General features: G+C 40.2%; 1 protein-coding gene across 1 annotated transcript; it reads right to left on the bottom strand.

Annotated features, from left to right (window-relative positions):
• Positions 1 to 1,151: 1,151 nt before the first annotated feature.
• RHBG (Rh family B glycoprotein) lies at positions 1,152 to 23,231 on the bottom strand. Its single transcript, XM_069727708.1, has 10 exons — positions 22,985 to 23,231; positions 14,939 to 15,125; positions 12,177 to 12,327; positions 11,572 to 11,719; positions 9,597 to 9,763; positions 8,188 to 8,325; positions 6,279 to 6,412; positions 6,033 to 6,154; positions 5,509 to 5,582; positions 1,152 to 3,328 (listed from the first exon to the last, which is right to left on the bottom strand). Exons 1-10 carry the CDS (start codon positions 23,160 to 23,162, stop codon positions 3,263 to 3,265), a joined length of 1,365 nt encoding a protein of 454 aa, XP_069583809.1. The 5' UTR covers positions 23,163 to 23,231; the 3' UTR covers positions 1,152 to 3,262.
• Positions 23,232 to 23,535: the final 304 nt, after the last annotated feature.

Genomic DNA, 23,535 nt, shown 5'->3' with positions numbered 1-23,535 from the left:
TCTATCTATCTATCTATCTATCTATCTACCTTTCCTGCCTCTCTTTGGTTTGTGGGTGGCTATTTATTGGTGCCACTCCTGGTAGCATTTGTCAGTGATAGTTCCAGTCCCTGTTTGAGCAGCTGACCCATGTACCCTAGTGATCCTTCTGCCTCTGATTATCTGTATTTGTGCCTGACCCGTTCCCCATCCCTGACTTAGTGTGTGTTTGGTGGTTTCCTACAGTGTATGACTCGGCTTGGATTCTGAACCCTGACCCCTGCTTTCTGTCTCTGTTACTACGTTTTCCGTCTGGCTTTGACTCTTTGTCTCCTACCCCGACTACGTTTTTGTCTCACGTTTTGGATCCCGCACTCCCATCTGGTTCCGATTTCTGGCTTGTGTCTGACCACATCCATTGCTGTGACCTCTGGTAATTTGTCTTTCTGTTTGTTGTTGACAACTCTGCTGCCTCCTGGTGGCTCTCCTCGCTTTGCACTGTGGTGCTACATGGTGAGTACTACTTTTTCCCCTTACCCGAGCCCCCTGGTGGAGGTTGAGTGCAACTGCCTTGCAGTTGCATTACATCGATGCTTTTTTATTGTTTTTATTGAAGAGTTGCTTGCGTCATACTTAGTGTTAATTTTGTGAAGAGTACTGCCAATTCTCTGTGCTGCTGCTAAACCCAAATCCTTTTATCAGTTTGTGATATTGGACCTAGACACCACTCTTGACACAGGCTTCACTGCCTGAAATACTTTGTGCAGCTGTTGTGACCTGATTTACTTCTGTGTTCTGTCTCCCTAACCACACAGCTAGACATCACCCTTGACTCAGGTCGCCTTGACTTCACTGTCTGAAATAGTCCACCCAGCTGTAAGCTGATTGACATCAATGTCCGTCTCCCTGATTTCCCATCTAGACACCCCCCTTGACACAGATCACCTTGCCTTCACTGCCTGAAATGCTGTCCAGCTTTTGTGACCTGATCGACTTCTGTGCCTTTTCTACCTGACCTCACATTTAGATACCGCCTTTGATATGGGTCACCTTGACTTCACTTCCTAAGTTTCTCCGCCCAGCTGTTGTGACTTGATTGACTAATCTGTCCTTTCTCCACTCACTGTCAACCAGTACATGAAAATAAGTGAAACACGCTGTGTAGAGGCCAGTTTGTGATATTAATGAGTTTATTTGCATAAGAACAAGCAGATTATTCCAATATATATAATGAAATGATACAAAATGACACTTCTAGATGCTCACAGTTTCCCCTAGGCCTCGATGGCATATAGCGATATCTTCATTATAGACAAATATTGACTTTTAAAATTGCATGACCCAGAATCCTTTCCTGCAGACATCACTGGGATAATATTTGTTCAGAAATGATGAAATGTATCTATACAAATGAAATGACTTATTTAAAGGGTGACTCCACATTACAGTGGAAATTCCTGTTCACCCAAAGGATTAATCTTTTAAATCTGGAGCGCTATAGATTTCCTTATTCCCGCCTCCTTAAAGTTGTCAAGCCCCTCCTATATTAGGCTTTTTATGTATAGATATGCGATAAAAAGGGGGAGAAGCATGACAAGCCATTGTGTATAAATCAGGAATAGCTGCTTACTTACCACTGATTGTTGAATACTAAGGTACTTTCAAAATGGCACCCAATTAATTAGAGTAGGCTTTCCACTTTAAAAAAAAATCCACTTTATCTATGTGGCAAATATCACATAATGTGAACATGGGCCACAAAAATAGAAAACACAAAGAATTAGACCTGGCAGTGATAAGAAATTCATATATTGGTCAACTCTATGTGAAGCTGCACCTTCAATTAACACTAATAGCAAAATAACAGATGGGGGACCTTGGGTCTTCTTATCAACATATGTTCTTCATCTTTCAACTAAATTCATGTTGCTTTCTGTAAACCATGAACAAGATGCTTGATGACTCGGCTGTATCTAGTACTTTGAGTGCACAGGGGTGCATTGTTCTAAACTGTCTGTAAGTCTGTTTATCAAATATAAACCTAGATTTGCCACAAGGCAGGCCTCATAATGCACGTTTGCAAGGAATATTGTAAAAGACCCAAAGCCAATTAAAAAAGTACACCCTTGGGTTCTCGAAGTACTAAACAGAGACCCAAATTTTGTAAATTGCCATCCATCACTAGCACCTTGATATTATATGTTCATATCATATGTTATATGGGCAGCACAGTGGCTCAGTGGTTAGCACATCAGTCTTGCAGCGCTGGGGTCCTGGGTTCAAATCCCACCAAGTACAACATCTGCAAGGAGTTTGTATGTTCTCCCCATGTTTGCGTGGGTTTCCTCCGGGTACCCCGGTTTCCTCCCACATTCCAAAGACATACTGATAGGGAATGCAGATTGTGAGCCCCACAATTTGACGGCGATGATAATGTGTGCAAACTGTAAAGCGCTGCGGAATATGTTAGCGCTATATAAAAATAAAGATTATTATTATATGTTCTTTATTGCTCAAATAAATACACGTTTCTTTCTGGAGGCCATGAACAGGTTGCTGTTAATTACTCTGGTGCTGCACCTAGTACTTTCAGTGCACAGGGGTGCACTGCTCTGATAATCAATGTAAAGCTTATATATACCACAAGGTGTCTCATTATGCACATATGATTCACTCTGTTACAATGAATATTGAGCTGATAGTGAAAGACCCAAAGTCAATTCAACAAGGTACACCCTTGTGCTCTCAAAGTACTAAATTGAGACCCAAATATCAGTAAATTACCCCTCACTAAATATTTGTAATATGATATTTTTGTTTGTTTTCTACAGGAAAAAATATATGATATGACCATAATAATTAGAGGTGAAGGTTCCCTTTAGTTGTATATTTATAGTGCCTAAGGTGACATTTATATAATCATAGATTACCTATTATATTTTGTGCTTCTATTCTTTGCTACAATTTTTAGTATAAAATGAATCATGCGTCTTTTACTTAAAAAAAACATTTACAAATATAACAAGATATAGGTGTAAAAAAAAATATATATATTTTTAAAAATAACATTTGATTGACCTTTCGAAACAGCGGCTAAGGTCAACGCCAAAAAGTTGTACAGCATTAAGGTAAAATTGCTTCCGCCTTGTTGGCACCAGACTATGCCACTTCCCAGCCATGAGATCTGTGGCCAAATTTGGCAGCACCATCTTCAATGTTGGCTGATTGCTTTGACCCATTTGTTGTCTCTCAGGATCAATAAAACATAGATATCCAGGTGTCACTATGCATGTGTCTGCTGCTCAGGATCCTCAGTGAGCACAGCGATATGGCCTTCTTCATGAGGTACCTGGAATAATAAAAATATGTCGGCGTTCAGATGTAGCAGAGTTGACTTTTTTCACAGATTTTTTTAAAATATTATTTTAAATTTAAAAAATAGTATTTTGCTACCATCTACTGGTGGCGAGTGAAACTGCAATTGCCATAGGCTGCTGGAGAACAGGTGTAAAAAAAATTAGGGAGTAATGTTGTAGGACCCTTGTTTTCTTCAGAGGTGGAACATGCAGTTGTATCTTAACTATGTTTGATGTTGTCCACTTAGTTTTTATTACCACTTTCGTGATCCTTGTATCTGGAAACCATCAGCAAGATGCTATCCACTAATGTGGAAGTCTGCAAACTTGAAGAAATCCTAACCTCCCCCCCAAAAAAAATAAAAATGCCCAATAACAACAACACCACCTTGGTTTTTTTCCGTTTTTGAGTTTTTGTTTTTTGCTCCCCTTCTTTCCAGAGCCATAACTTATTTTTTATCAATATGGCCGTGTAAGGGCTTTCTTCTTGTGGAACGAGTTGTACTTTTGAATGACACCTTTTGGTTTTGCCATATCGTGTACTGGAAAATGGGAAACAAAAATCAAAGTTCGGTGAAATTGCAAAAAAGGGCAATTTCACAATTAATTTTTTTCCCATGTTCACTAAATGCTAAAAATGACCTGCCTTTGTGATTCTCCAGGTCATTACGAGTTCATAGAAACCAAACATGTCTAGGTTATTTTTTATTTAAGTGGTGAAAATAATTGTTTGTTAAAAAAAAGTTGCAATTTTCGTGATCTGGGGTCGGGTGAAGGCTTAGTTTTTGTGTGCTGAGCTGACGTTTTTAATGATACCATTTTGTTGTGTGTACAATCTTTTTATTGCCCATTATTGCATTTTAATGCAATGTTGCAGCAACCAAAAAACATAATTCTGGCATTTTGATTTTTTTTTTTTGCTACTCAGTTTACAGATTTGATTAATTCTTTTTATATTTTGATAGATCGGGTGATTCTGAACACGGCGATACCAAATATGTGTATTTTTTTATATATTTTAATTATTTTATTTTAAAGGGGATGATTTTAAACTTTTATATTTTTTTATTTTTTTATATTTGTAAAAACATTTTTTTTTTTTTACTTTTGGCATGCTTCAATAGTCTCCATGGGAGATTTCAAGCTGCCACAACCCGATCGGCTCTGCTATATACAAGCGATGATCAGATCGTCTGTGTGTAGCAGAAATGCTCACTTGCTAAGAGCGATGACCACTGGGTGGTGCTCATAGCAATCTGGCTATGACAACTACAGGGGTCTCCTGCAGACCCTGGGTTGTCAAGCCAACCCATTAGCTACCCGCAGTCATGTGACACGGGCGCCGATGGGTGGAATTAGTGATGCATTTCTGGTGCAAGCATGTTAAATGTTAAATGCAGCTGTCAGAAATTCCACCTGCGGCTGTTAGGGGCACATGTCAGCTGTTCAAATCAGCTGACATGTGCCGGAAAAGTTGCAGGCTCATCGCCGGAGCCCGCAGCAGACAGGGAGAGCCCACCTTAGATGTAACTATATGTCTATGGTTGGAAAGCGATTAAGGGGGTATTTCCATCGTTATATATGGATATTTCAGGATAGTACATGTAAAAACAAGCACTTATGCAATTTACTGCTTATTGAAATTTTCAACCGTTCTTAAAATATCAACACTTATCTTTTGTTTACAACCTGTTGCCATGGAGACCGACCTTCGCTGCTAGACAGAAGAACATGCGTAGTACTTATAATCTCTTTTCTATCTAGCTTCTAAGCACTGTTCCAAAGCTGTCATGGATTGCTGGAGTGCGCCCTTAACTCTTAATCCAGTCCAGCTTCAAAGTAGTGGTTACAAGCTAGACAGCAGTGGTGGTCGGTCTCCTTGGCAATGAACTGTAAATATGTTAATATCTCAAGATCGGCTGCAAATTTTAATAAGCAATAAATTGCAAAATTGCTTGTATTTACAAGCTCCATCCAAGAATATCCCTCTATACGAAAATGGGAATAAACCGTAAGCTATAGCAGAATTAAAGAGAGACTATGAAAGATCGGTTAACAGTATAAGACCTGCTTGATGATGGTTTCCATGTACCAACTGATATTTTTTGACACTGTACAATATAAAAACAGTTGATAAAGATAAATTATACACTTTTCTTCCATCAAGCCTCACCTCCCAATAAAGAGAATCATCAAAACATTCAGCATCAGACGGAGCTCCAAAGATGGGTAATTTCAACATAAATCCTGTCCGATAAATGTTAAAAAAAAATCTGTATTATGTTTTTTTTTCACAATTTTCAAGTTTTTAACTAAAAATTATAATTCCCTTTTAAAATGTTCAAAATACGTTTACAATATTTCCATATGGTGCAGCTGAAATATATGACATTTTTTAGTTAGTTAATAAGGGAGAAAAAAAATCATACAATGAACAGCAAACAGCATGGGGTGATCAAGTACAATGATCAACAGATCTCTGGTCGATTGTGGCGATCCTAGCATGATGTGGTAACATGTCGCCACCTAGTGGCTGCATTATAGAATGCAACAACATAAATCCCTTTGCTGTGAACATAGTTCGCAAACTATATATATATATAAATATATATAAATATATATATATATATATATATATATATATATTATATCTTTAGAATTGAAAGTCTCCACTGATATCTGAATAAAATAACTCACCTACAATAATTCCCCCGAACAGAGCAAATCCCAGTGCTACCATAAGGGCAAGACCCTGATAGACAGCTTGAGAATGGGCCGTGCGCGTAGAGTCAGCAATTAAAGGGAACACATCACTCATTCTGGAGGAACAAAAATGGGAAAAAAAGGAAATGTTTTGTATATATGGTATAAAGCAGAAAGAAAGATAGGTAAATAAATATGTATAGATGGATAATAGAGTGATGGATAGACAGACTCACTCACCCACCACCATAGATGTCGGCAGTCGCTGTAAATGCCACTACGGCTCCAATCATTGCCCCCAGGATGCCAGGCATACCGTGCAGGTTGTGGACCCCACATGTGTCCTGAATCTTCAGCTTGGAGTCCAGGATCGGCTGCAGATAAAATAGGAGAATAAAACATAACCACGAGAGAATGGGGGCCTAACCTGAAGGGGCAAGAACAATTACAAAGCAAAGCATGTAATGAGAATGCTCCAGATTACTATTAAGTCTGTCAGATATTTTACAATACAAACTGCATACATTATGAAAAAGATCTCTTGGACATGATCAAGCTGGTGTACTAACTCTTAAAGGGAACCTGTCACCCCGTTTTTTCAAGATGAGCTACACCTGTGGTGTTCGGTCAGGGTGACCGACGCTGCTGTGGGGTCCACTGGGGTGATGGAATAGCAGCTGGATGGTATACCTTCCCACAGGTGAAGTATGTCCCCAGGGCTTCCCAGTTAGGTGGATGGTGATGGTGTGAGGTGCAGTCAATAACGAGGACACAAGGTTGCAGTCTCTTTACCTTTTACTGAAGGCTTCAATATACTCAGTCCAGAGCACGTTCAACCGGGCTATCAGAGACCGGCCGGTCCGATGGGCACATCCAGAGTTTCCCTCGCAGATGGAAATCGTTGCCTACCAATAGCGCCTGTGTGTTGTAGTCCTACCCTGCTGAGCATTCGGAATAGTCCTCACAACTGCTGTTCTCCTTCGTTCGTTCTCTACAGCTTTCTCTCTCTCTCTCGTTCCTTGGTTCCAGATGTTGCTAGTTTCTAACAACCCCCAGATATGTTACGGCTAGGACGTCACCCGTTTGACGGGAAGGCTTGGAGGTCTTCCGGGACCCTAGAGACGCCCCTCTCCCAATGTTGCCCCCAATGTCTTTGTAGGTGTAGCAGGTAGACAGCCAACCTATAATCAACTGTCCAGCGGAATTTGAAGTAAGGCCTGAAGTCAGTTACTCCTAAGGTGATCCGGCCACCGACTACGCACCTCAGTAAGATGTTGCCTTCCTCTCTCGGCACGACTCTTACTGGCTCTCCTTTGTGCTGATCTCGTTTACACTGTTCCACAATATTCTTCCCCTCTTGTCTCTTTCTTAGGATACCGCCGCAAGGTGTGCAGGCGCGGTTCCGTAACGTTCTGTTCTGTCGCTAGGCACCTGCCAGGTTCCCACGCCTGACAGGGACCCCCCTGTATCTTCTCCCCGCAACACCCCCTGCCATGGGATGTTGCCTGGTTCCAACCCAGTCAGCTTCTGACTAACTTCCTCCCCAGCTCCTAGTTTTACCAGTGTGAGGAGTGGCCCAATAAATAAAGCCTTTTTCTCCCTCTAGTGGCCGGAGTGTGAAGTGTAATGTGTTCTGGTGATACCTGGTCAGGAGAACTCTTTAGTGCCATCGGACGTACCGCTACTCGCTTTGGGGCCATACTGCAACGACCAGGTCTCTGGGGCGCTGCACACTAATTCAAAGCCCAGCTCTGCCCCTATTTAACGGTATTTGTAGCTCATCTTGAGAAAACGGGGTGACAGGTTCCCTTTAAAATCCTAGCAAAAATGGCTACCTATTGTTATTTGAAAGTTTAAACTCAATATCTGAGCAGACAACTTTAATTGACAGATCCTCAGGGCTCCTCTTCCCTGCTGCTGCTGAATTCTCACACTGCTCAATACATACTGCAGCTGTCAGTCAGCCTCAGTGGACACAGACTGAAACACTTTCAAATGTGATATGTCATTATTAGTCATTAACATTAAGTACTTGCATATATCGTATATAGCGAAGGCAAAAAAAAAAAAAATTGAGGTAACCACGACAGATTGTGTATGCATTTTCTAATTTACTACTGGACAACATAATAGTGAAGATTGTACTCACTGTCAAAAATTTGTATCCAAGAGTAGAAATAATACCGGCTAGAGACCCAGCAATCATGGCACCAAAGGGAGTCAACATCATTTCTGCAGAGGTTCCCACTGCAACACCACCAGCTAAGGCTGCATTCTGAATGTGAACCTAAAGGGAGGAGACATCACATTTAGGTAAGGAAACACACTATTGTATATTCTCGTACACAGGGGGATGTATTATAGTAGTTATATATTCTTGTACATAAGGGCAGTAATATAGTAGTTATATTCTTGTACATAGGGGCAGTATTATAGTAGTTGTATTCTTGTACATAGGAGGCAGTATTATAGTAGTTATATTCGTGTACATAGGAGGAGTTTTATATTAGTTATATTCTTGTACATAGGAGCGTATTATAGTAGTTATATTCTTGTACAAAGGAGCAGTATTATAGTAGTTATATTCTTGTATATAGGGGGCAGTATTATAGCAGTATATTCTTGTACATAGTGGCAGTATTATAGTAGTTATATTCTTGTACATAGGAGCAGTATTATAGTAGTTATATTCTTATACATGGGGGCAGTATTATAGTAGGTATATTCTTGTACATAGAGGCAGTATTATAGTAGTTATATTCTTGTACATAGGAGCAGTATTATAGTAGTTATATTCTTGTACATAAGGGGCAGTATTATAGTGGTTATATTCTTGTACATAGGCGTAGTATTATAGTAGTTATACTCTTGCACATAGGAGCAGTATTATAGTAGTTATATTCTTGTACATGGGGCAGTATTATAGTAGTTATATTCTTGTACATAGGGGCAGTATTATAGTAGTTATATTCTTGTATATAGAAGCAGAATTACAGTAGTTATATTCTTGTACATAGGAGCAGTATTATAGTAGTTATATTCTTGTACATAGGGGCAGTATTATAGTAGTTATATTCTTGTACATAGGGAGCAGTATTATAGCAGTTATATTCTTGTATATAGGAGCAGTATTATAGTAGTTATATTCTTGTACATAAGAGCAATATTATAGTAGTTATATTCTTGTACATGGGGCAGTATTATAGTAGTTATATTCTTGTACGTAAGAGCAGTATTATAGTAGTTATATTCTTGTACATAGTAAGCAGTATTATAATAGATATATTCTTGTACAGAGGAGGCAGTATTATAGTAGTTTTATTCTTGTACATATGGGACAGTATTATTTTAGTTATATTCTTGTACAGAGGAGGCAGTATGATAGTAGTTATTTTCTTGTACATAGGAGCAGTGTTCATATTAGTTATATTCTTGTATATTTCTCTTTCTTACAAAATACACTTATTATGAAAACTATGTCCTCCGAGGGTAAATTAAATATGAAATGTTTGCTTCATCCAAATACATGATATAAATTATGCTCCTTTCGATGCTTACCATATCCAGCTTGCCTTCGTTATTTAACATAGATGACAAGGCAAATGTGGATAATGTGCAAGCAGCCAGAGAGTAGTAGGTGTTCATCACTGTCCGATGTTGGTCATCTCCATGGGCTGTGACGGCAGAATTGAAGCTGGGCCAGAACATCCACAGGTAGATTGTTCCTAGGGGAAATTAAACATTTAAAGTGGAGTTCTAGTTAAAGTAATCCTTTGACATGTTGTTCGTAGATTGGCGTAGATTCCCCTATATTTTTGATAACCAGCCAGGCAAAACTCACAGCTGGGGACTGCAATCCCCAGCTGTCACCTTCAGCAAGACTGATTATCAAGAATAGAGGGGTCCACGCACTGTTTTTTTAAAATTATTTAACTAAATAATTTTAAAATAATGGCATCCCCCCACTTTTGACAACCAGCCTTGCTAAAGCAAACAGCTGGGACTGGTATTCTCAGGCTAGTAAGGTGCCATTGATATTGCCCCTCAGCCTAAAAACAGCAGCCGCCCATAAAAGGCGCATCTATATGATGCATCAATTCTGGCACTTTGCCTGTCTGTTCCCACTTGCCCTATAGCGGTGGCAAGTGGGGTTCATATTTCTGAGATGTCACCTTTGTATTGTCTGTTGACATCAAGCCCACGGCTTAGTAATGGAAAGGCGTCTATAAGACACCCCTATTACTAGTCCTATAGTTATATGGAAAATAAAGACACAGCCAGAAAAAAGTCCTTTATTTGAAAGAACTACACAGACTCCTTTAATGATTCTAAATTAAACGATACTCACGTCCAATGAAGCCCTCATCAACTGTAATAAAACAAAAATAAAAAGCAACCATATCCCCCACCGATCTGTCGTTCTGTCATAGTGAGATTCCCGCTAGCACAGTGAGAAAAATCCTCATGGCGAAGATAAACTCTCTGAGCTCAGTGCTGAACCGTGAGACTTTCTCACGGTGCTAACGGGGATCTCACCAAGGTCACCACAGTTTAGGGGCCTTGCTGGGAACTCAGCCTCAGTGACCCGCGGTAACCTCGATGACATCACCGCTAGCCACTGATGCTGCGCTCTCAGCAGCTCATTCATCGGTGGTTCTCAGCCTGGATGGTTGCATCTTGGCTCTGTCAAAGTTGAAAACTGTTTATCCCCAGACATGGATTATGCTGTGGGACGGAATGACGGACAGGTGAAGGATTACCAGCCTGAGAATATCAGCCCCCAGCTGTTTGCTTTAGCAAGGCTGGTTATACAAAATGGTGGGAACCCCACGTAATTTTTTAAAATTATTTATTTAAATAAGTTAAAAAAAAAACAGCATGAGGACCACTCTATTCTTGATAATCAGCCTTGTTGAAGCTGACAGTTGAGGGTTGCAGCCCCAAGCTGTGAGTTTTGCATGGCTGGTTATCAAAAATACAGGGGAACCCACTTCCATTTTTTTATTATTATTTATTTAGATGCACCAGCTGATGAATACTCCCATCAGCCACTCCTGCTCTCGCTTTTATTATCGGCAGCAAGCATAGCCTATTGGGAGCAGTAGTCCCATCAGCTGACACAAGTGACCAGAGGTAAGCTAATCCCTCTGATCACAGCTGCGGGCTCACACTGTCATTTGACAGCATGGGAATCGCAGCTGTCTGACTGGTGGTAATGATTTTACCACCGCTCAGAAGCGGTATTTGCAGCGCTGTCATGCACATGACAGCGTGGCAAACACTGGATATCTGAGGCCCCATTCAAGTGAATGGGCTCTGGATTCGAGTCCGGGTACTGTTTTTTAACTGTTCAGCCAAACCCGTTGGACCCAAAATCCAGGGGTATGTCAATCTCTAGTTATAATGGATAGTGATTACATGATTTTGAAGAGCTCACTATGGTGAAGACAAGTTTGGATTCTGCTATTTTGTTTATTGATCTAAATAAATAATTGCCCCAAATATTTGTGAAATGTAATTAGCGGGAATATACCTATCATGGCGAAGAGGTCTGAATGATAGACAGATCCTTCCCTCTTACGGCTCTTCTCCAGATGAGGTCTGTACAGCACACGAGATACCACTAGCCCAAAATAAGCTCCAAATGTGTGGATGGTCATTGAGCCCCCGGCATCTTTGGCCTTATGAATAGAGACCAGGGAAAAATGACATATCAAATATATAGTATGAGCCCTAAACTTATGACTCAGAAAGTAAATTTATGGTAACCCTCAGTATTCTTTGTGACATGGGTTTCTAGAAATGTGAGGACCACTGCAACTAGGAGTGAAGAGCTACATGGAGAAGAAGGGAGGAGCAACAGAAAAAGAAGGGAAGATATTGAGGGTTTTTAGAGCTGTAGAGACTCTGTTACAGTATGTAACCCATGTGGACAGTATCAAGATATGGCTACAAGACTTCAAACCTCTCAAGAATGGAAACCTGTGGGATTTCGAGCCTAAGTGGGTCTAGTATGCTTTTCATTCTTGACCTATATTACTGTTAACAAGTAGAAGAAGTCTATATGATAAGGGCAAGATTGGACATGATGACCTCTTTTGGATACTTTTATGGGCCCAGTAACTCTTTGTCACTTACCCCAACTATGTTGAGAATAATGTACTCGTTGATGCCAAAGAGAGTCACTTCAAATAGAGTCATGACGATCAGCTGGATAGGACTTGTCTTGCCAAGGAGCGCTCCGAAGGAGATGAGAACAGCTCCGGTGCAGAAGTCGGCATTGATCATACTAAGAAGAAAGGAGAACTATATGTAAGTGACTAAAAGTCTAAAAACCATCTCCTTGAACATGTCCTTCAAAACCATAACCTTTTAGAATGGTTCCTCAAAAACTCTGCTAGTAGAAATCTGGCTGAATAAGACCTAAACTCAATGTTCTCAAATGGATGGCCTACCTGCATTCAGCAATGGTGGTCCATTAGTACATAGATCACACAACCAGATCATGACAAAAACTGCCATATGGTATGAGGCAATGCTAGCGTGAACCACCAATGATAGTTTTGGTCTTCACTAAGAGATCTCGTTGTCAAGGATTTAATTTATGGCATTTGTTATGCTATCTTAGGACTATATGGCACTATTATTTGGTTATTATATGGCGCTATATTAACACTGTGCGGAACATTTAATTCAGCACTATACACGAGTACTGTTGTGTTAGAAATAAATTATAGAGTAGCATATTTTGGAGCCAGAGTCCCGTTCTTAGGATTGTTGGTACGACCAATCAGTAAGTTATGCCCTATCCTACGGATAGGTGATAACTTTCAGTTGTTTGAATGACTCTTTAGTTAACTAATCACTTAGTACTTAATAGGGACATATAAGAAATAGAGACCTGTCAACAGCAGCTTGTTGATGGTTTCCGAGAATACATGATTGTTTTAATGTAAAATTAAAACACGAAAAATATTTATATATTACTATATGTTTTAAATAGCTGATTATAATATTTGATACCAACTTTATAAATGTGAAACTAGACAAATAGTATAATGATTTATAATTCCCTCCCCCCCCAAAAAAATAACAATAAGGACACATAAGAATTAGAGATCTGTCAACAGAAACTTGTTAATGGTTTTCCAGGAACAACATTTATATGGTATATATGTATGACATGGATGTTTATTGCATCAATGACAATAGTTTAAATGTAAATCTAGGTTTGGACTAAAATATATTCCAAAAATACACCGTAATAAGGACACATAAGAATTAGAGCTCTGTCAACAGCAACCTTTTGATGGTTTCATTACATATGTAAAGGATTAATGTATTAGCTACCCACAGTGTAAATGTAAATCCAGGTTTGAATTGTAGTATAATGATCTGGAATCCTCCCACCATAAAATAATTTTTTTTTTAATAAAGACACATACAAATTAGAGATTTGTCAACTGCAACTTGTTGATAGTTTCCAGGAACTACATGATTGTTTTAATGTAAACCCCACAACACACGCAAATTAGAATAAATGTATTGTATTTATATGTCATAGATGATTATTACATTAGATAACCATAGTGAAAGTGTAAATTCAGATTTTGATTATTTTATAATCAGGGGCGGACACTGACATCTCGGGGCCCCTCTGCAAGAATTGTGGAGGATGGGGACACAGCAGAGAGGACTAATGTCAGCTCCCTGCTGCTGCCGTGCTGTGAGTTCTGCTGCCATGCAGGAGGACACAGACGGCAGCCAGTGAGCGCTCTCACCAGTCTTGCGGGGAAGGCGTTCATTAGCCAGCGTCTCTCCATGCATGATATGCCCCTTTTTGAACTCCTGCACTCTGCGCACCGCTCTCCCCGGCTCTGGGTATCCACATGATTACGGGCAAGAGTGAGAGGGGCCCGATGCTGCATGACACCGGGCACCTCTCACTCCCGCCCATATCTTCACTGAGTGGCCCCCATAGCGGCGACATGGTCTACCGCTATGGGCAGTACGCCCCTGCCTGAAAGGGCCCTCTCCACCTCCGGGCCTGCCGGTGCAGTTGCCACAGTATGTCCGCCCCTGTGTATAATAATTTATGGCCTTCCTCCATTAAATTGTAAGCATAAGAATTATTATTTCAATTTTTCTCTAAAAGAAAAAGGTTTTAAAAGGAAGTTTACTGATTTATTACAATTTAATTATTTATATATATATATATATATATATATATATATATATATATATATATATATATATATATATTTATCCAGTGAGGATTTGTAACTTATAGACCATGTCTGGCAGTGACAGGGTGCAGGTCTCAGGTTTCCATTGATCTATTGATATAGCCGGTTATGACATGCAGATCGCTGTTTTGGAGAAAGCATGGTTTAATTTAAAGGCTAAATTCCACCAACTGTGTTTTTTTGTTTTCTTTTAATTTATTTTTATTTTTTTTTATTTTTTCTATTTAATAAAATCACCTGCCGGATTACAGGGGTTGTAAACTTCTGAGCGTCCGTTTAATCAGCATAAAGCAATCACCAGTCCATTTCTTCTGTCCATGCAGACTATCATCAAGAGTGAATTAAAAGAAGTGATTACCAGAAATCCCCTACACTGACTCAAGTGAACACTGCCCCCAGTGGCCAGATTTTCATCAAGTGGCCAAAAAGAAATAAAAAAATGCAGAAATATTACAGCGGACGGTAGATAACTTTCGCTTTATCTCTTGCCAAGTACATTTCATCTTTTTTTTTTCCTCTTCGTTGAGGACTTGAAAAAAGAAAAAAATGTTGAGCAATGGTTCAAACAAACAGTGGATTTCTGCCAACTCCCAGCTATTTATTGATCAGTCTCAGGTGACCAGTTGTGATCATGACCTTATCACGAATCCTCACCTCTCTATACCAACATGGATTTTTCCATCATGGAAGCCATGAAAAAATCCTTGGATGAGCGTGGACCACTGGAGACCAAATGATGCGATCAGGAAATTGAAGGCAACGCTGCTGAAACCGTAAAGCTTTAGGAAAGTCATCAGAAAGCCGAAGCCTATAAAGATCATGGTGTGGACATCTTGGAAACCTAAAAAAAAATATATAAAATGGCGACTATAAACAATAAAAATGTAATGAAATCATTCCAAAAACATTTTGTTGTAATTACTATTAATATACACCAGAGGGCGAAATAACTCAATATTCAAACCTCTCTTTATAATCATTGGTTTAATAATTAAAAAGAAATTATAGCAAAAGATGTACCGAAAACATTTATAGTGGAGCCAAAGTCATACAGTATATTACTATACTTTTAATAAAATGCCATAATTACTGTATATATACAGTACAGACCCAACGTTTGGACACACCTTTTTCTGCATTTTCATAACTATGAAAATTGTACATTCACACTGAAGGCATCAAAAATTAACACATGGAATTATATACTTAACAAAAAAGTGTGAAACAACTGAAAATATGTCTTATATTCTAGGTTCTTCAAAGTAGCCACCTTTTGCTTTGATGACTGCTTTGCACACTCTTGGCATTCTCTTGATGAGCTTCAAGAGGTAGTCACCAGGAATGGTCTTCCAACAATCTTGTAGGAGTTCCCAGAGATGCTTAGCACTTGTTGGCCCTTTTGCCTTCACTCTGCGGTCCAGCTCACCCCAAACCATCTCAATTGGGTTCAGGTCTGGTGACTGTGGAGGCCAGGTCATCTGGCGTAGCACTCCCATCACTCTCCTTCTTGGTCAAATAGCCCTTACACAGCGTCGACCAATCAGCGACAGGCGCAGTCACAGTGTGATGTAGGCGAAAGCGCTGTGGGAGGAAATGGGCTGCAGGCTTTATTATTGATGCTGCCTATGCAGCATCAATAGTAAAAAGATATAATGTTAAAAATAATAAAAAAAAATAAAAAATTGTGCTATTCTCACCTTCCGGTGGCCCCCGAAGCCTTCCCCATCCTCGTGATGCTCTCGCCAGGTCTGTTCCCAGTAATGCTTTGCGAAATGACCCCAGATGACTTAGGATCATGCGAGACTGCTACGTCATCACGGGTTATTGCCGCAAAGCATCACTGGAAACGGACCTGGCGGGAGCATCGCTAACTCCTCGGCCGGATCCAGGGGCTGCCGAAAGGTGAGTATATAATTATTTTTTATTATAATTATTTTTTTTAACAGGGATATGATGCCCACACTGCTATATACTACATGGGCTGTGCTATATACTATGTGGGCTGTGTTATATACTCCGTGGCTGTGCTATATACTACATGGGCTGTGCCTGTGCTATATACTTAGTGGCTGTGCTATATACTACGTGGCTGTGCTATATACTACATGCACTGTGCTACATACTACGTGGATTGTGCTATATACTGTGTGGACTGTGCTATATACTATGTGGATTGGACTATATACTACGTGGCTGTGCTATACACTACATGGGCTGTGCCTGTGCTATATACTACGTGGACTGTGCTATATACTATGTGGGCTGTGTTATGTACTATGTGGACTGTACTGTATAATATGCAGGCTGTGTTATATACTACGTGGACTGTACTATATACTATGTGGCTGTGTTGTATACTACATGGACTGTACTATACTACGTGGACTGTACTATATACTATGTGGATTGTGCTATATACTACGTGGACTGTACTATATACTACATGGCTGTGCTATATGCTACATGGCTGTGCTATATGCTACGTGGGCTGTGTTATATGCTATGTGGCTGTGCTATATACTACGTGGGCTGTTATATGCTACGTGGCTGTGCTATATGCTATGTGGCTGTGCTATATACAACGTGGGCTGTTATATGCTACGTGGCTGTGCTATATGCTATGTGGCTGTGCTATATACTACGTGGGCTGTTATATGCTAAGTGGCTGTGCTATATGCTATGTGGCTGTGCTATATACTACGTGGGCTGTGTTATATACTATGTGGCTGTGCTATATGCTATGTGGCTGTGCTATATACTATGTGGCTGTTATGTACTACGTGGCTGTGTTGTATACTACGTGGACTGTACTATATACTATGTGGATTGTGCTATATACTATGTGGGCTGTTATATGCTATGTGGCTGTGCTATATACTCTGTGGTTATGTTATATGCTGCGTGGCTGTGCTATATACTGTGTGGCTGTGTTATATACTACGTGGCTGTGCTATATGCTATGCGGGCTGTGTTATATGCTACGTGGCTGTGCTATATACTACGTGGCTGTGCTATATACAGTGGGGCAAAAAAGTATTTAGTCAGTCAGCAATAGTGCAAGTTCCACCACTTAAAAAGATGAGAGGCGTCTGTAATTTACATCATAGGTAGACCTCAACTATGGGATACAAACTGAGAAAAAAAAATCCAGAAAATCACATTGTCTGTTTTTTTATCATTTTTTTTGCATATTATGGTGGAAAATAAGTATTTGGTCAGAAACGAACAATCAAGCTTTCTGGCTCTCACAGACCTGTAACTTCTTCTTTAAGAGTCTCCTCTTTCCTCCACTCATTACCTGTAGTAATGGCACCTGTTTAAACTTGTTATCAGTATAAAAAGACACCTGTGCACACCCTCAAACAGTCTGACTCCAAACTCCACTATGGTGAAGACCAAAGAGCTGTCAAAGGACACCAGAAACAAAATTGTAGCCCTGCACCAGGCTGGGAAGACTGAATCTGCAATAGCCAACCAGCTTGGAGTGAAGAAATCAACAGTGGGAGCAATAATTAGAAAATGGAAGACATACAAGACCACTGATAATCTCCCTCGATCTGGGGCTCCACGCAAAATCCCACCCCGTGGGGTCAGAATGATCACAAGAAAGGTGAGCAAAAATCCCAGAACCACGAGGGGGGACCTAGTGAATGAACTGCAGAGAGCTGGGACCAATGTAACAAGGCCTACCATAAGTAACACACTACGCCACCATGGACTCAGATCCTGCAGTGCCAGACGTGTCCCACTGCTTAAGCCAGTACATGTCCGAGCCCGTCTGAAGTTTGCTAGAGAGCATTTAGATGATCCAGAGGAGTTTTGGGAGAATGTCCTATGGTCTGATGAATCCAAACTGGAACTGTTTGATAGAAACACAACTTGTCATGTTTGGAGGAAAAAGAATACTGAGTTGCATCCATTAAACACCATACCTACTGTAAAGCATGGTGGTGGAAACATCATGCTTTGGGGCTGTTTCTCTGGAAAGGGGCCAGGATGACTGATCCGGGTACATGAAAGAATGAATGGGGCCATGTATCGTGAGATTTTGAGTGCAAACCTCCTTCCATCAGCAAGGGCATTGAAGATGAAACGTGGCTGGGTCTTTCAACATGACAATGATACAAAGCACACCGCCAGGGCAACGAAGGAGTGGCTTCGTAAGAAGCATTTCAAGGTCCTGGAGTGGCCTAGCCAGTCTCCAGATCTCAACCCTATAGAAAACCTTTGGAGGGAGTTGAAAGTCCGTGTTGCCAAGCGAAAAGCCAAAAACATCACTGCTCTAGAGGAGATCTGCATGGAGGAATGGGCCAACATACCAACAACAGTGTGTGGCAACCTTGTGAAGACTTACAGAAAACGTTTGACCTCTGTCATTGCCAACAAAGGATATATTACAAAGTATTGACATGAAATTTTGTTTCTGACCAAATACTTATTTTCCACCATAATATGCAAATAAAATGTTATAAAAACAGACAATGTGATTTTCTGGATTTTTTTTTCTGTTTCTCTCCCATAGTTGAGGTCTACCTATGATGTAAATTACAGACGCCTCTCATCTTTTTAAGTGGTGGAACTTGCACTATTGCTGACTGACTAAATACTTTTTTGCCACACTGTACCAAATGGGCTGTTATATGCTACGTGGCTGTGCTATATGCTATGTGGCTGTGTTATATACTACGTGGCTGTGCTATATGCTACGTGGCTGTGCTATATGCTACATTGCTGTGCTATATACTACGTGGGCTGTGTTATATACTACATGGCTGTGCTATATACTACGTGGCTGTGTTATATAATCAGTGGCTGTGATGCATACTACATGGACTGTACTATATACTACGTGGATTGTGCTATATACTACGTGGGCTGTTATATGCTATGTGGTTGTGCTATATGCTATGTGGCTGTGTTATATACTACTTGGCTGTGCTATATGCCATGTGGCTGTGCTATATGCTACATGGGCTGTGCTATATGCTACGTGGGCTGTTATATGCTAGGTTTAGGTTTACTGCACAAGTTCTGTCATACATATTCTAGAATACCCAATGCATTAGAATCGGGCCACCATCTAGTATATATATATATATATATATATATATATATATATTATACAAAATAATTTTACAATTCTTCACTTTCAGTTTTAGTTTAAACTAATCAAGATTATTAGAAAAATACTCCCTATGTACAAGAATATAAACTACTATAATTCTGACCCCTGTGTACAAGAATATAACTACTATAATACTGTCCCTATGTACAAGAATATAGCTACTATAATACTGCCTCCTATGTACAAGAATATAGCTACTATAATACTGCGCCTATGTACAAGAATATAGCTACTATAATACTGCCCCTATGTACAAGAATATAACTACTATAATGCTACCCCTATGTACAAGAATGTAACTACTATAATACTGCTCCCTATGTACAAGAATATAACTACTATAATACTGCTCCTATGTACAAGAATATAACTACTATAATACTACGCCTATGTACAAGTATATAGCTACTATAATACTGCTCCTTGTACAAGAATATAACTACTATAATACTACCCCTATGTACAAGAATATAACTACTATAATACTGCTCCCTATGTACAAGAATATAACTACTATAATACTGCTCCTATGTACAAGAATATAACTACTATAATACTACCCCTATGTACAAGAATATAACTACTATAATACTGCTCCCTTTGTACAAGAATATAACTACTATAATACTGCTCCTATGTACAAGAATATAACTACTATAATACTGCTCCTATGTACAAGAATATAACTACTATAATACTGCCCCTATGTACAAGAATATAACTACTATAATACTGCTCCTATGTACAGGAATATAACTACTATAATACTGCCCCCTATGTACAAGAATATAACTACTATAATACTGCTCCTATGTACAAGAATATAACTACTATAATACTGCCCCCTATGTACAAGAATATAACTACTATAATACTGCTCCTATGTACAAGAATATAACTACTATAATACTGCTCCTATGTACAAGAATATAACTACTATAATACTGCTCCTATGTGCAAGAATATAACTACTATAATACTACTCCTATGTGCAAGAACATAACTACTATAATACTGCTCCTATGTACAAGGATATAACTACTATAATACTGCTCCTATGTGCAAGGATATAACTACTATAATACTGTCCCTATGTACAAGGATATAACTACTATAATACTGCTCCTATGTGCAAGGATATAACTACTATAATACTGCCCCTATGTAGAAGAAAGTGACTAGTGAGTGTCTGTAGTGTTGGATGCTCTCCTTGTAGTTTTGTCGGTCAGTGGAGCCACTTTGTTCTCTATGTCCTTCCCTTTAATGATTCATCATGCCATTCAAGTATAATATTTTAATTTGCTCTGTTCCTCTCTGCGATGATCTGGAACAACAGCCTCTTGAAATCTATCAGGCATGAAATGTCCGGACCAGAGCGGTTCTCTACTGTAACCCTGGTCGAGAGTTCAAAGGAAAACACAACTGTCTTATTTGTCAGAGAGACTATGATTTTTTGCTGAGCCGTGTATCTAATCCGATCATGTGTGATACTGTCAGCTGAGCTTTATATCTAAGCCGATCTGGCCAGAGCTGGTCACATCCATGGATTTGTCATGTTGAGTGATGGCTTCATATGTTTCCATTCACTCACAGCAAGCAGATAGTTTTTCTCACTAGTGACAGCTGCTTGATTTTGCAGATAGGGATCTAGTACCCTCGTTCCTAACTCGTAACTCATTCCCATTTTCTGTTTACCACCCACCGCCCTTGAATAATTGACACAATTTCTTCTTTTTAATGTCAGGTCTGGTATTTCAGGTTGTATCATGAACATGGAGACTGCCTGTGAAATCTCACATGTGTTTTCATCATTATAGAACCTGTCGCTGACAGACAGTCGTTAAGCTCTCTTTACTTTTCTTCCAGGTGAAAGATTTCCAAATCCTGGAAAGTCTTTATACCTTCATGGTTTTACAGACCCACCAGGGAATAATTAGTTAAACACAATACTACCTGAGGTCATACACATAACTATTGGGCCAGCATTGACTCAATACTAAACAACAGGACCACTGGGGAGTGGTTGTTCAAGCTGGGGACCACCAGAGAAGTGCTGGTCTATTACAGGCCAAAAGGGACTAAATGCTTGACCAAAGAGCCTCCTGGCCACCTGGGAATCGTTGCTTAACAATAAAACTACCTGGAAGTGGCCTTAATTGAAAAGACCTACCCAGAGAGCCACATGTGAATAGATGGTTAACTTCTGGGCCTCCAGGAACTAGATACTTGGCCAAAAGACCACGACAGAGTGATTGCTTACGCACTGGACCACTAGGTAGTGAAAGAATTACTGTACAACCATCGGGAGAACATGAAATGGCCATAGGACTACCAGAAGGACTAGACACTTAACCACATGGCAACCTGGGAATAGATGCCAGCCAAAAGTGATTTCATAACCACAAGGCCTTTAGGGAGTCATTTCGAGTTACCTGGGAATAGTTGCTTAATCACATGGCCACCTGGGAATAGTTACCTAGCCATAGTGTTACATGAGATGCTTAACCACAGGGCAACCAGGGGTTCGTTGCTTAACCTTGGAGTCACCAGAAAGTGCTTGCTTAACCTCAAGGACACCAGATACTAAATGCTTGACTACAGAGTGCCATGAATATCAATGGTCTGCCAAGGACTCTATGCTTGACAATAGGGTCATCACAGAGTGGTTGCTTATCAAAATGTCCTCCAGTTAGTGAATGCCTTACTATGGGACAATTACAGGACCGCAGGACTACCAGACAGTAGATGTAGTAGACATTATGCCAAGTGCATGGGAAAACGGGTCACTCATGATCAGGAACTATCCCATTAGGTCCCTCAGAGTTTGGAAACTATCCCATAAGGCTAGGCAGTACTGAGTGCTATTCTATGAGGCCAGGTAGGACTAGACACTATCCCATGGGGTCATTTAAGAATGGACACTATGGTATCTTCCATGACTGGAAGCTTTCCTATTGGGTCACCAACATTGGATACTATTCCATGGAGGTCACTCCGTACTGGAATCTCTCCCACTAGGTCACAAGGACAGGTCACTATTGATTCGCTCCTCGGAGGTGGAGTACACAGTCCTGAGTCTATAGAGATCCGAATGTATTGGTTCAGGGGCAATTAACTGGAAATCTCTTTAACCAAAATGGAAAATGCCACCCGATTTTCAAGATGCACTATCCATATACGATAACTCCATCCATCCTCCATATGTCACATATCCTAAATAATGTATATGAGGGTGTGAGTGGTTATTATTTTAGGAAGGGCTCCCACTTCCCTCCAAAAAGTGCCTCCAAATATAATGACATTGGCTCTGCTTGCTGTCACTGAACAGGAACATTCTTGTTAAACTGCAGTTTGTTACAGACTGAGACTTTGTTACAATATATCAGCGCAGGTCAAATGTTTCAAGACCGTCAGGTTCTTTCTAGTCTGAAGCGAGTTCCAACAAAGCCCTCAATTCTGGTTTCCAATCAGTGACAGCAACCAGAGTTAATATGCAGCAAAAAAAAAAAAAGTGGTGAAATGACCCCTTGAAATTAAGGGCTAACGACCCCAATAAATGAGTGATCAGTACTTACTTGGATAACGATAGTAGAAATCATTATCGTAGTCAGAGACGTTTTCGTGGTGCCAAGCGCTGGCGTCCGTTTCGTGGTCGTACCGCACGAAGATGGCGAAAAGAATGATAGTGATGGCTTCGAGAATGAGGCAGAAGAGGGGAAGTTTGACCCTCATGTTGGTGGCGTGAGTGCCCATGGTTATTGGTGAATGAGCGCAGCACAAGAGGCAGAAAGTGAAGTCCTATAAGACTGAAACATTTAATGTCAGAGCTGATCCCGCCCTGCACTCAGTGCAAGGACTTCCCTACACGGGACACGGGGCACACCCTCCACCCCCTTGCCAGGACGTGTCCTAGCATATCTGACACTCCAAAGGTCTCCAAATCATGACACAATCCAACTACAAGATGAGCTTAGGTGTACGGGAATGTCAACTTACACACACCAAAGGCATTGATACAGCAGCTCAGCTCACACTGTCACTCATGGTAGCATTAGATACAACAGCTCCGCAGACAGTATCACACATGACAATATCAGCTTCATTTTACATTCACTTTACAACCTGT

This window comes from Ranitomeya imitator, chromosome 1 (genome assembly GCF_032444005.1).
Source record: "Ranitomeya imitator isolate aRanImi1 chromosome 1, aRanImi1.pri, whole genome shotgun sequence".
NCBI lineage: Eukaryota > Metazoa > Chordata > Amphibia > Anura > Dendrobatidae > Ranitomeya > Ranitomeya imitator.
The sequence above is the reverse complement of the archived record's forward strand: the minus strand, read 5'-3'. Positions and strand labels throughout refer to the sequence as shown.

What these genes read in the sequence shown, in the direction of transcription:
- RHBG (XM_069727708.1), bottom strand. Translation starts at nt 23,162, where the DNA reads ATGGGCACTCACGCCACCAACATGAGGGTCAAACTTCCCCTCTTCTGC. An exon ending in ATCCATGTTGGTATAGAGAG is followed by an intron (nt 12,328 to 14,938) that starts GTGAGGATTCGT and finishes CTTTCTTCTTAG; the next exon opens with TATGATCAATGCCGACTTCT. An exon ending in GTTCGGGGGAATTATTGTAG is followed by an intron (nt 5,583 to 6,032) that starts GTGAGTTATTTT and finishes TTTATCGGACAG; the next exon opens with GATTTATGTTGAAATTACCC.